The 14,043-nt window shown below is 47.7% G+C and overlaps 1 protein-coding gene across 2 annotated transcripts in view; it reads right to left on the bottom strand.

The window, feature by feature from the left end:
* Positions 1 to 11,220, bottom strand: part of ELP6 (elongator acetyltransferase complex subunit 6) — a 24,983-nt gene extending 13,763 nt beyond the window's left edge. For both annotated transcript variants that reach the window (XM_011939204.1, XM_011939205.1), the window contains exons 1-5: positions 10,990 to 11,220; positions 8,616 to 8,694; positions 7,645 to 7,715; positions 3,794 to 3,912; positions 1,106 to 1,307 (exon numbers count right to left, since the gene is read on the bottom strand). In XM_011939204.1, the coding sequence (XP_011794594.1) occupies positions 1,106 to 1,307; positions 3,794 to 3,912; positions 7,645 to 7,715; positions 8,616 to 8,694; positions 10,990 to 11,043 (525 nt within the window). In that variant the 5' untranslated portion in view covers positions 11,044 to 11,220. The remainder of the gene's footprint in view (positions 1 to 1,105; positions 1,308 to 3,793; positions 3,913 to 7,644; positions 7,716 to 8,615; positions 8,695 to 10,989) is intronic.
* Positions 11,221 to 14,043: the final 2,823 nt, after the last annotated feature.

Raw genomic sequence — 14,043 nt, 5'->3', positions numbered from 1 at the left:
AATGCCCGTTTTACTTTTTCAACTAAAAGAAGTATTCTTACAAAAAGAGGGTGGTAGCAGGTCACAGACCCAGCTGGACTGCAGAAGGTGGCTTTGGCTACTTACTCTCAACCCCTAATCCTGACTGTGCCTTCCACACCCTAACAGTTCCTCCTTCTCCCATTCTTTCTGCATTACCCTGGTTCCTGGCTCTGTAGCTGTAGCCAGGATGGCCTCAGAAGTTCCCTGAACAGAGCTTCCAGGCAGGACTTTGCACACAGGTGTTCAACACACACTGCTGAATACCCACACACCTGGCTAACTCAGTTAGCTTATCTCTCCCATTGCTCTGTACGCTCAGTCTGACCGCACCATACCACTGTCCACACGTTCCTGCCAGCTACACCTTTACACACTGACAAGTGCTACTGTGGGCCAGATACCGTGCTGACATGTTACAAGCTTCATCTCACTTCCCTCTTGTAGTCAGGTACCTGTGAGGTGGCATCACAGCCATTCCTATTTTACTGACTGGCCTATTGTTATTGTTAAAAACTCTATTATGGCTATTAAGTACAGTAGTATTTACACCTAACTGATCACAACCAGTTACAGATTTCTTTGTTCCTTCTCTGCTTCCACTGCTTCACTTGACTAACCAAAAGAAAACAAAAACAAAAACTCTAAAACCTCTATTATGGCAGAAATCCCTCTGTCTCTCATAACTTGGTAATCAAGGTAACATTGTATATCCTATACTTGTATTGCCCTTTACAATTTTTAAAGTGGCTCATGCTCATTATCTTAGCTGATCTATAAAATACACAGGGATGATAATAACTTGCCCCAGGACACAGGCTATATCTGGCAGACCTGGGACTGCAGCAGTGCCACACATGACCAGCCCCACTGAACGCAATGTTGATCATCGCTTTATTTTGGGGGGCTTTACTTTTCAGCAACGGCAGGTAAGGGAAAGCAGGGTGGCTGGAGCAAAAGCTTTCTGGCGCTACCAGAGTAAAGCCAAAACCCCAAGCAAATAAAAAGATCACAGCAAGCGAGGTCTGGACCTGTCTGAGTTCTTGGAGGTCACAGGTGGGCGCACAGAAGGCAGTTCCATGAGTACCTTTAGTTCCCAGCACACGGTGGCTCTGCAGTAGTGAATGAAGTCTAGCGCAGCCACCGCCCCCATGCCCAGGCTCAGGAGTACACTGAGGTCGTCCACCAGCAGCACCGGGTACGTCCACCGAGCCTCTCCACTGTCTACTGGCTTCAGGGCCTCCCGTACAAACTCAAACAATGGTTTCAAGTTTCCAGCATTAGCCTCCCTGGAGAGACAGGACAAAAGTTACCAGACTTCACTCTCTCTACAGGTGTTTATCAAGAACCAAGTAGCACCACAGGAGAGGGCTAAGGGGGACAAAGAACTTTATCACAATTCTTGGCAACAAAGAGTTCATGATCTGGTTAGAAAGAAAAGGCATGCACGTGTACAGGAATAATTCAAATATTTCCTGAGGCCTGCTAGGTATAAAGCACTGTGTTAGAAACTGGGGGACACAAAAATAAACAGCTCCTAGGGCCCTTAAGAGACACCATACATAGCCGGGCGCGGTGGTTCACGCCTGTAATCCCAGCACTTTGTGAGGCTGAGGCAGGCGAATCATTCAAGGTGAGGAGTTCAAGATCAGCCTGGCCAACAATGGTGAAACCCTGTCTCTACTAAAAATACAAAAATTAGTCAGGTGTGGTGGCGCACACCTGTAATCTCAGCCACTCGGGAAGCTGAGGCAGGAGAACTGCTTGAACCTGGGAGGCGAAGTTGCAGTGAGCCAAGACTGAGATCATCCCACTGCACTCCAACCTCGGCAACAGAATGAGACTGTGTCTCAAAAAGAAAAGAAAAAGGAGAGACACCATACAGCCTCTCAACCCAAGAGCTTAAGGCATCTGAAGATCAACTGGATTGGGCAGGCAGAAGCCTTCCCAGGAGGTCATACACAGCTGGAAAAAGTTAAACAGGCCAGGCACAGTAGTTCACACCTATAATCCCAGCACTTTGGGGGGCCAGTGGGGGAGAATCATTTGAGCCCAGGAGTTCAAGAACAGCCTAGGCAACAGAGTGGGACCATATCTCTAAAAAAAAAATTTTTTTTTAATTAACCAGGCATAGTGGTACACCCCTGTAGTCCCAGCTACTTGGAGGCTGAGATGAGAGGAGTGCTTGAGCCTAGGAGGTCGAGTTTGCAGTGAGCCGTGTGTGTACCACTGCACTCCAGCCTGGACAACAGAGCAAGACCCTGTCTCCAAAAAAATAATGGAATAGGGCCGGGCGCGGTGGCTCAAGCCTGTAATCCCAGCACTTTGGGAGGCCGAGACGGGTGGATCACGAGGTCAGGAGATCGAGACCATCCTGGCCTACACGGTGAAACCCCGTCTCTACTAAAAAATACAAAAAACTAGCCGGGCGAGGTGGCGGGCGCCTGTAGTCCCAGCTACTCGGGAGGCTGAGGCAGGAGAATGGCGTAAACCCGGGAGGCGGAGCTTGCAGTGAGCCGAGATCGTGCCACTGCACTTCAGCCTGGGCGACAGAGCGAGACTCCGTCTCAAAAAAAAAAAATAAATAATAATAATAATGAAATAAGAAGTTAAACAGCAACTCAGATGCCCTGATGGTCAGTGGCAGTGGCCTAAGGGCTTTTGTATACGTAACAAATTTGACCTGTTTCTGACACAAGCCAGACTGACTATCTCCGTCTTCTCTAGCGACTACCCCCGGCCATCATTTCTCAGCAATGAGTGGAGGAACAGCGCACAGGGCCCAGGGCAACTGGCCTACTGCCTTATGCTCCAGGGATGAGCCCCTAGCATTGCGTTATTTTCACTAACAATGAGGACATCTCCCCATATCTTGGGATGACGTGTAACCAGCCCCTGCCTTCAAATGAGGAAACCCCAAGTCAAAGATGTTAAGGGGTATATATGAGGTCACACACAGGGTCAGGAAACATGGCCTCACAGCCACCACATAAGGGTGTGTGTGTCTGAGAGATAAGGTGGTCGGGGGAAGTTAATGTGTGGACCGCTTTGTAGTGGAGGAAGAACAGCAGCCAAGCAGGGAGTCTTCACAGAGCTATGTTTGTGGCCAATGTTCAGAAAGGAGGAAAAGCAGGAAAACCAATCTCAGGCCTGCGACACTAAATACCAAACCAGGGGAAAAACTTTTTCTTAAATGTCTGAAGAGTAAATATTTTAGACTTGCAGGTCATATGGTCTCTGTCCCGACTACTCAACTCTATTTGTTGCTGTAATACAAAGACAGCCAGGGACAACATGCAAACAAATGAATGTGGCTGTATTCCATTAAAATTTTATTTACAAAAAATAAATTTAAAAAAAAGAATATTAAAAAAGACAATTTAAAAAATATGAAACAAAACAAACAAAACAAATTTATTTACAAAAACAGGCAGCTGACCCATAGCCCATAGTTTGTCGTTGCAGAGTTTCCGCTGTTGCAGAGCTCAGGTGTATACTAGGGCTCTAAGCCAGGGCTGGAAAACACAGCAAAGCATATTGTTCTGCTATCCTTCCAGCAAATGATCCTCTCTGTAGCTTTTGGGACAAATGTCCACCCTCAGCCCCATGATAAGAGCCAGCATTTGATAATGCTGCAACACCAAATGAAGTATCTGACTCCTGAAGCCAGTTCCATCCTCCTGCACAATAAGAAGGAATCACACAGCAACCAGGAACCCTGTCTGGGCCCACCTGCCACATGTGTGCTTCCGGGCTGGGCTGCAGGCTGACTGACCTGAGAAACTGCAGGGGATGTGGCTCCTCTTGAGTCTGGAAGAAGACGTCCACTGCGGACTTGAGTCCCTCGAGGAACACAAGCTGCCCACGCTCCCGTGCCACAGTCAGGTTGACACCCTGAACATGACAAAGAGTGAGTTACTGTGCTTTGTAGGGGAACCCATCAGACTAGATGCCAGCTTGCAAGAGGGCACAAGACACCTTTCAAACGTGGCAGAAGTGTATCTGATCACCCAATGTACAGGCCTGTCTTCATTCCCCTGGGTGCTCCCAACCCACAATCTCCTATCTGTTTTCAGATGTGTATTTCCATTTAATTGTCACATTAAAAGGAAAAGTAGCCAGGCATGGTGGTACATGCCTGGAGTCCCAGCTACTTGGGAGGCTGAGGCAGGAGAATGGCGGGAACCCGGAAGGCGGAGCTTGCAGTGAGCTGAGATCCGGCCACTGCACTCCAGCCCCGGCGGCAGAGCGAGACTCCGTCTCAAAAAAAAAAAAAAAAAGAAAAAAAGAAAAGACTAGTTTAAAAAAGAAAGAGAATAAATGGCTCCTGTAGGGGTGCAAAGCAGCGTGGCCAGGCCAGGGTCTGAGCTGCGGTTCTGTCCCTGCTGGGCTGCAGGACACGGACTGCTGGACTGCTGCCACGGAACTCGGTGCAGAATAACTCCGGGAGAAACTGCAGTGGGACCTGGAGGCACAGCATGTGAAGGTGGAGAACGTGACCCTCAACCGTTGTGCCTGCAGCTTCTGAGTCCTGGTGGTGTCGGCAAAGTTCGAGGGGAAGCTGCTGCTTCAGACATACTGGCAGGTAAACGTGTGCCTAGCTGGGGGCTCTCGCACACCCATGCTTTTGAGCAGAAAACCCTCATCCCAGAGCAGCAGGCCTGTGAGCAGCAGAAACGAGGGACAGATACCTACACAGCCATTAAATTATAAATCAAGGCTAGAAACAAAGGAAAAGAATGAAGCAGATCCATGTGTTATTTTTGGGCAATGGACAACAAAATACACTGTGTATTACTAAATGAAAAAAAAGAAGTAGCGAACAGTGTGGATGGCAGGTTACCAGTAATGTGAAGAAAAATGCAGGGAGACAAATATGTGCATATACTTTGAGAGCCAAGGCAGGAGAATCACCTGAGCCCAGGAGTTCAAGATCAGCCTGGGCAACATAGTGAAACCAAGTCTTTATAAAAAGTAAAAATATAGAAAAAAACCAAATATGTGCATAATTGTACAGACTGGCTAGAAGGATGCACGTTGAGCCGGTCGTGGTGGCTCACACCTGTAATCCCAGCACTTTGAGAGGCCGAGGCAGGCGGATCATGAGGTCAGAAGATAGAGACCATGGCGAAACCCCGTCTCTACTAAAAATACAAAAAAAAAATTAGCTGGGCGCGGTGGCGGGCACCTGTAGTCCCAGATACTCGGAAGCCTGAGGCAGGAGAATGCATGAACCCGGGAGGCGGAGCTTGCAGTGAGCTGAGATCCGGCCACTACACTCCAGCCTGGGCGACAGAGCGAGACTCCATCTCAAAAAAAAAGACCAGTCTGGGCAACATAAGGAGACCCATTCTCTAAAAAAAAAAAAAAAAAAAAGCAAGAAAGAAAGAGGCAACATGTAACTCTTTAGACTTTCCATGCCCCTACATCAGGTCTCAATGGCTCATTCACACACAAAATGCCCAGGGTCCTCCAATGTCTAACACCATTTGTTCTGATAGCTGCAGCTGACAGAGAAAAAGACTCCTGATCGTATCACCCTTGCTCTTGCTCACTGCCAGTCTATTTATGTAAGTGCAACAATATGCCATGAGTATAGAAGCTCACGCTCCAGTATTTCACATGCCAAGTACTATGCATGCCATTCCTGCTGTGCTGATTATCATTCAAAGGTAAAAGAAAAAGTAGCCAGTTTAGACATGTGAACACACAGCTGTCTCATCCTGAAACAGATCCAGTGGCCATAAAGCCATGCTACAGAGCCCTGGAATGCACCATGTTTTCTTTACATCCTGACTGTTCTCCCTGGGCTCCTGCCCTGATGTCTAACACAGGAAGTTCTCCCTTCTCTGCAAAGGATGGGAAAGAAAGAACCTACCATTCTCTCACCTCTTCATTTGCTTCCACCCAACAGAGAAAGAGGCAGTGACTTGGTCCAATAGTAAGACTGGATTTTATTTTTTTTATTTGTATGTATGTATGTTTGTATGTATGTATGTATTGAGATGGAGTCTTGCTCTTTTGCCAAGGCTGGAGTGCAGTGGTGCGATCTTGGCTCACTACAATTTCCGCCTCCCAGGTTCAAGTGCTTCTCATGCCTCAGCCTCCCAAGTAGCTGGGATTATAGGCATGAGCCACCATGTCTGGATCCTCTGAGAAATAAATGAGTAGAATGCACGCCCCATGAGTGAGATGATCCCAAAGTGTTAGGATTAAAGGCATGAGCCACCACCCCTGGCAGCCAAGAATTTTTATAGTGACTAGGTCTTGGGTTTTGTCAAATGCTTTTTCTACATTAAGTGATATCATCATATGAATTTGTTTCTTTAGCCTATTGAGATGGTGGATTACAATAGCTGATTTTCAAATGTTGAACCGGCTTTGCAAAACTGTAATAAACCCAAGTGTGGTGTATAGTTCTTCTTATACATTTCTGGACTTGATTTGCTTATATCTTGCGGGGGGAGGGTGGGGGAATTGCCTCTCTGGGAGATATGTTTTTTTCCTCTTTTTATTGAAAAGGTGTGTCACTCTACAGGCGCACGCCAAACGCCCAGCTAATTTTTGTATTTTTAGTAGAGATGGGATTTTGCTATGTTGGCCAGGCTGGTCTCAAACTCCTGACCTCAGGGGATCTGCCCACCTCGGCCTCCCAAAGTGCTGCGATTACAGGCGTGAGCCACCACGCCCAGCCCAAGACTGGCATGTTAAGATCACTGCTGGAGAGTAGCCCAGTTCTCTCCCTCTCTAAGCCTGGCCTGTCCAAAAGCAAACCAAAAAACAGCCCTTCAGCTTCCATTCTCAGGCAGTGAAGTCCACCTAGTCACAGGTAATGGCCCAGGCTAGGTCAGCAAGTTCATCAGCCTCTTGGCCATCTTCTTCTTGCCCGCCTGTGTATGATGTGGTGAGGGGCAGGAAACGAAAGTCCCTCTCCCCACATTGGGGTCTGAAGCGCTAGACTTAGGGAAAGACAGTGGGAGGCATCCAATTTAGCAGCAGACCAAAGTGTGATCTCCAACCAAGGAGGACGAAAATCAAAACTCATACGGAGAAGGAGAAAACCTTAACTGGTCCAGAATGAGTAGAGAAGAGTTTGATTAATTAACATCTACAAACAGCAGGTCTGGTTCTACAAAGTCTCAATTAATGAAACATGCTGAGATGCTACCTCAGCCCTTCAAATAAGTTCAGGATCCCAAGATTTCTTTCTTTTTCTTTTTTTTTTTTTTTTGAGACAGAGTCTTGCTCTGTCGCCAGGCTGGAGTGCGATCTCAGCTCACTGCAACCTCTGGCTCCCGGGTACAAGCGATTTTCCTGCCTCAGCCTCCCGAGTAGCTGGGACTACGTGTACGCACCACCATGCCCAGCTAATTTTTGTATTTTTAGTAGAGACAGGGTTTCACCATGTTGGCCAGAATGGTCTCCATCTCTTGACCTCATGATCCGCCCACCTTGGCCTCCCAAAGTGCTGGGATTACAGGCATGAGCTACCGTGCCCAGCTCAATATTTCTTTAGTCCCTCTTTTGCTAAGTTCTGTACAATGCAAATAGGAAAGCCAAGCTTTAGACCATGTGTGACACACACACTCACTCAGGGACCTCACCATGGAACTCCAAAATATTTACCAGCTTCTGTCCCACGATATTGTAGTGGCTGAAGGACTGGAAGAGTGCCACAAAGCAGACTTTACAATTAGCTAGAAAACAAAACAAATGCTTTTAAATAAATCCTCTGGTTACAACCAGTCTCACTCATTTCATACCTCTGGAAACAAAAGCACTGAGGCAAATCTAGAGACCCAGAGGCTTTGCAACCCGACATACGCAATTTGATTCTAAGATGTACTTTTTCTCTTAACAGTTATATCTTATTTTGCTGATTCTAAGATATATTTCCGTTAGATGTAGTACTAGGTACTTCTTCTTCTTCTTCTTCTTATTATTATTTGAGCTCGCTCTGTTGGCCAGGCTAGAGTGGCACAATCATGGCTCACTGCAGCCTCAATTTCTCTGGCCTCAAGTGATCTGCCCACCTCAGCCTCCCGAGTAGCTAGAACTATAGGTGTGCCCAGCTAATTTTTGCATTTTTTTGTAGAGACAGGGTCTCCCTATATTGCCCAGGCTGGTCTCGAACTGTTGGCCACAGATCATCCTCCCACCTGGGTCTCCCGAATGCTGGGATTATAGATATGAGCCATTACGCCCAGCCATGCAGCAGCCATGTTCTTTAGGAAGCATCTACTGCCAGGACAAAGTGTCAATGGGGTCCAGTGCCCAGAGACCTCGAGATACACAAAGACCAAAGAGCAACAAAATCAGGAGGCCACATAAGACCTCAGTGAGGCAATGTCCACACAGTGGGTGGAGAAGCAGAAGGTAGGACACAGAAACAGTGAGCACATGCCACTCTTTGGCAGCGCTGGGGAGGGAATGAGATGGCCCAGTGATCTGTTACCCTCATAAAATAGCCCCCCTAGGTATCCCAACACCAAGGCTTGGCTTGTAAATGCTGTTATTGCTTCCTTAAATAGTGTTGGTTTTTATTATTTCTGCACCCATCTTGGGTTTCTTTTCTACAGCATCAATGAGTCCCATACCTTTGAGGTAGAAGGAGAGAAAGTGGTGTACAAGGAAACTCCCATCTGTCTTGGCATCACAGAGTAGAGTCAGTTTCCCCTAAAAGTTACGAGGAACACAAAAAGGTTAGACTCCCTGGAAAGAGGTCAGCTTAGTGTAGAAATCTAGTCAATTGTGTCCACACCTAAATTGCTACACCTGAAGAGTTTATTTTTTTAATGATATATATGCTAAGGTACCCTGAAAAGATGAAAATAAATCAAAATTATGGAAAATCCAAGATTAAAGTTATCACTTATTGTTATTTAGGCAGGCGTATCTCAGACTCCACCTCCTCAAAGCAAACAGAGAATAAAATAATTTCTCTTCCTCACTTCTCATGTTAGTAATTCAGGAACCAGTCTTAGGAAGAATTGGATCCCGAACAAAGGATGCTTTCACCATGAGACTCCAATGAAAATCAGATTGCTAGGACTGGAAGAGGCCTTCAAAAGGCCTCCCCGCCAACTACTTTATATTCTGATGCCAATTCTATTCTGTAGGGTGAGGGAGAAGGGAGAAAGAAGCAATTGTTGATAGAGATGTCTGATAACAAAGTTCACCCAATGGCCCTGCTTCAGAGGCTTGATCATGGAGAGCTCTAGAAAGACCTCTAAGGGTGGTCTCTGCAGAGCCTGGCTGTCCCGCTCCACTCACCTCTATTTCTGTCAGTGACAGGGAAGGTCTGGATCAAGTGACATCATGCATTCCACCTCCTTGCTGTGTGACCTTCCACAAATGCCTAACTTCTCTGGGATTCAGGTTTTTTCACTTATAAAATATGAAATATCATACCGTCAGACCTTCAGGGTTACCCCTGGTGCTGTCATTTCCTGGTGCCCACTTGAATACTCCATTCTCTCATCTGGCCCTAGGCTGACTTTGGAAGTACCAGTGGTAACTGGCAAGGTAATCACAGTCATCTGGACAAGAACTGCCTGGCAACTAAAATCCACAAGGATCTACTGAAAGCTACATTTTGGCACTATGGGGTCATAAAAAGGCTTTAGACACATAGTATCCTGGTTGCCATTGAAAAGGAGTTTACCATTTCATTAGGAAGACAAAGATTATGAATAAATCAGGCCAAGTGTGGTGGCTCACGCCTGTAATCCCAGCACTTTGGGAGGCAGAGGCAGGCGGATCACCTGAGGTCAGGAGTTCGAGACCGGCCTGGCCAACATGGTGAAACCCCGTCTCTAACAAAAAATACAAAAAAAAAATTAGCCGAGTAATTAGCTGGGTGTGGTAGCGCACGCCTGTAATCCCAGCTACTTGGGAGGCTGAATAAGGAGAATCACTTGAACCCAGGAGGTGAGGTTGCAGGGAGCCGAGATAGCTAGCGCCAGTGCACTCCAGCCCGGGCGACGGAGCGAGATTCCATCAGGAAAAAAAAAAAAAAAAGAATAAGCCAGAAGATACGCTCCTGAAAGAGGTTACTCCTACGCTAAAATGTGAAAGGTTTCAAGGTGCCCCAGAGTGTGAAGAGAACATGCCAGCCTGGGGTGCCAAAGACTGACTTGGTCCAAGCCAATGTTTGCTACGTCCAGCTTCCAACAGTTCTATTAGAGACCACAAAGAGGAAGAGTAAGAACAGCAGCGTTCAATACAATGTGCCGATTGCTCCGGGGCTAGGGGGAGGTTAGGAAGCTCGCCAGTGAAGACGGCGGCGATACGAACTCCCCCCTCCTCTCAGGCCTATTCCGCAGTCTCTTCTGAGCGCCTGGGACCCCCACCCCAGTGAACACGCACAGGGCGCCCCAGTTCACGTCCGTGAATATAACCCAACCCCACTGTCGGCCATGCTTCCCAGGGACTTTTTTTTTTTGAGACGGAGTCCCGCTCTGTCGCCCAGGCTGGAGTGCGGTGGCGAGATCTCAGGTCACTGCAACCTCCGCCTCCCGGGTTCAAGCTATTCTCCTGTCTCAGCCTCCCGAGTAACTGGGATTACAGGCATGCGCCACCACGCCCGGCTAATTTTTGTATTCTTCCTAGAGACGGAGTTTCAGCATGTTGGCCAGACTGGTCTCGAACTCCTGACCTAAGATGATCCATCCGCCTCGGCCTCCTAAACTGCTGGGATTACAGGCGTGAGCCACAGTGCCTGGTCGCTTCCCAGACACTTTTAAGGGCACGTACGGCCTTTGAGAATATACGAGATGGCCCAGAAGCCCACCTTCGGCGGGTCCAAGTCTACAGTTCAATCCCCGGGTCGACCCTCTGCGGACTACAACTCCCAGGTGCCCCGTGCCGGGTCGTCGCGCCATTCCCTGGGGTCGTGCTCACCGCCTCCCGGATGCAGTATTCTGCCGCCCTGCCAGGTCCCGCCCCCTTCCGGGCCGCGGGACCTCTTACCTGCTCCGCCCTGTCGGGGGTGGTGTTAAGCAAGTTATTAAGTTCCACGAACATTCCGAGCTCCTGGGACTAACACTCTGGAGGAGAACCCGGGGTGCTGAAAAGGCGATGGAGGCTGAGGCTGGAGAGCTAAACGCACCCAACAGCCCACCTCACGCAAAGAAGCGCGCATGCGCAACGCCACTTTTGCGAGCCAGCCACAGCCAATGAGGCGGGTGCCTCGATAGGGCCGCTGCGCAAGCGCATAGACGTGCGTCGAGTCCCAGGTAGTTGGAAACGATGGGCTTCTCTGTAGGACTGCTAGCGACCTGTGTCGGCTCATTCCGCGCAGATCGGCCTGGCGCCCGAGCCCTCCCAGTGGCCCCCAAAGCTCCACACAACCGAGTATTCTCCTTCCCTTGGCCTCGCTCTCTGCCCAACCCCGGGCCTCCTTTCCTCCACTTGACAGAGTGGCTGTCAAGCGTCCTCTGTGTGCCCCACACTCCTGGGAGCTTGGGCTCATCGGTAAACGGAAACAAAGGACAGGAAATTATTATTTTTTAATTATTATCTTTTTTTTTTTTATTGAGACGGAGTCTTGCTCTGTCGCCCAGGCTGAAGTGCAGTGGCGCGATCTCGGCTCACTGCAAGCTCCGCCTCCCGGGTTCACGCCATTCTCCTGCTTCAGCCTCCCGAGTAGCTGGTACTACAGGCGCCCGGCACCACGCCCGGCTAATATTTTGTATTTTTAGTGGAGACGGGGTTTCACCGTGTTAGCCAGGATAGTCTGGATCTCCCGACCTCATAATCCACCCGCCTCGGCCTCCCAAAGTGCTGGGATTACAGGCATGAGCCACCACGCCCTGCCGACACAGAATTATATCTTGAAAAGTTATGTGGAGGAAAGCAAAGCGGGATTGGGGAGTAGCAATGGGGGCAAGGTAGGTTTCAGAATTAAAGAGGTTGTCAGGGTGGGTCTCACTGAGAAAGGGTGGTTGCTGCCGGGCGCGGTGGCTCACGCCTGTAATCCCAGCACTTTGGGAGGCCGAGACGGAGGGATCAAGAGGTCAAGAGTTTGCAGACCAGCCTGGCCAACATAGTGAAACCCCTTCTCTATTAAAAATACAAAAAATTAACCGGGCGTGGTGGGGGTAGCCTGTAATTCCAGCCACTCAGGAGGCTGAGCCAGTAGAATCGCTTGAACCCGGGAGGCGGAGGTTGCCGTCAGCGGAGATCGTGCCATTGCACTGTAGCCTGGGCAGCAGTGCGAGACTTCGTCAAAAAAAAAAAAAAAAAAAAGCGTAGTTGCAACACTCCCTGTATGCCTGTCCTCAGAGCCTTTGCACTAACTCTTCCCTCTTCCCGGAATGCCCCTTTTCCCAGATATTCAGCTGATTTTAAAATTCCCCACTTCCTTCAGGTCTTTGTTCAGATGTCACTTTATTCGTGAGGCCTTCCCTGAGCACCTTACTTAAATCACAAACTGTCCCTTTCCGAACACTTCTTTTTCCTTGCTTTTTTTTTTTCCATAAGGTTTGTGTCTATTATACCGTATATAGTTTTGTTCTAGCCCAATCAGCCTCAGTTCAGTGGACAAACCTGTAGTTCAACCAAAGTCAAGTTTATTGACAGTCACTAAAATAAAAGAATTGTTACATGATTTGGGAAAGAATCGAATTCAGGTGAAATTTAAGTGAAGCGATGTTTGATATGCTCAAAGCACAGCCCAGCTGTGTGTGGAGGAGTCCTCCTCTGGGGTGGACTGCAAAGGGGACCCAGGGTCGTTTCTCTGGAAACTGCAAGTTGTTAAGATAGATGTAGAATGTAATCATTAGCTGAAGCTCTGCACCTGGGATGGAAATCAAGGCTGCTGCTCTGTGTCAAAGGGACGTAGATCCTTCAGCCAGGAATGAGATGTTTCATGTTTATTGAAATGTGAGAAAGAGAAAAAAAAAATTGGCCTAACCCTCACAGCTAGGTCTTGGTGTTCCTGTTGAGCATAAACAATTTCACGAAACATCAACATCAGACTGATAGTGATGGATCAAGACAAAACTAGACCACTCCATAATCAATGTTGAACACAAAACACATACATTGTCCAAGCCACAACCAAACATCTCATTTCCCAGCAATAAGAGTACCTCTTCTTTACCAATCTTTTTAGCCTGATACACGTTCTTTTTTTTTTTTTTTTTTGGCCTGATATCAGTTGTTTATCACATACTGGCTTTGCAAAGATGCCTCCCTGTAAATAAGATATATCAGGGTACCTAATCATAGAATTACCCCAACCTTCTGACAGCATCCATCCCTGAGCAAAGCTGTACTTCCTTAAACCCTCCCCTAAATCACTTAACAAGCCCAAATCCTGTAATTGTTTTCTAACACTGTCTTAATGAGATACCCCATGGTTCCCCCATGGTGTACATTCTCCCACATAGCAATGAGTAATAAACTTAGTGTTTTCAGTAATAAGTATATTCCTGGTGGTCATTGCCTGGAGGGAATAGTCGTGATGTCAATCAGCAAAGTTTTAATTTTAGAAAACAAAGTTTCTTGCTGAGAAAGCAGTAGTCTCCACCAGGCCAGGTGGTTCATGTTACATGAAAGGCTGAGGCAAGAGAATCACTTGAAGCCAGGAGGTGGAGGTTGCAGTGAGCCAAGATCACACCACTGCACTCCAGACTGTGAAAGAAAGAAAGAAGAGAAGAGAAGAGAAGGAAGGGAAAAGAGAAGGAAGGAAGGAAGGAAGGAAGGAAGGAAAGGGGAAAGGAAAGAAAGAAAGAAAAGAAAAAGAAAAAAGTGGTAGTCTCTCAAAGAAAGAGGTTATTTATGAGACTACAGCTGCAGCATGTTTAATCCCAGCTACCTGGGAGACTGAGAGGGGGAGGATCCCTTGAACCCAGGAGACAGAGGTTGCAGTGAGCCGAGATCAAGCCATTGCACTCCAGCCTGCACATCTATTATCTGTGATGATAAATAGCAGGACAGGTTTTCACAGTCTGAGCTAATTTTATGTTTCTTACTTTCCTTATTTGAACTTTAGTACCAAAAGGCAAGAGGACAGGGATT

This window comes from Colobus angolensis, unplaced genomic scaffold (assembly GCF_000951035.1).
Source record: "Colobus angolensis palliatus isolate OR3802 unplaced genomic scaffold, Cang.pa_1.0 Scaffold18, whole genome shotgun sequence".
Lineage (NCBI taxonomy): Eukaryota > Metazoa > Chordata > Mammalia > Primates > Cercopithecidae > Colobus > Colobus angolensis.
This window is presented reverse-complemented; position numbering and strand designations above follow the sequence as displayed.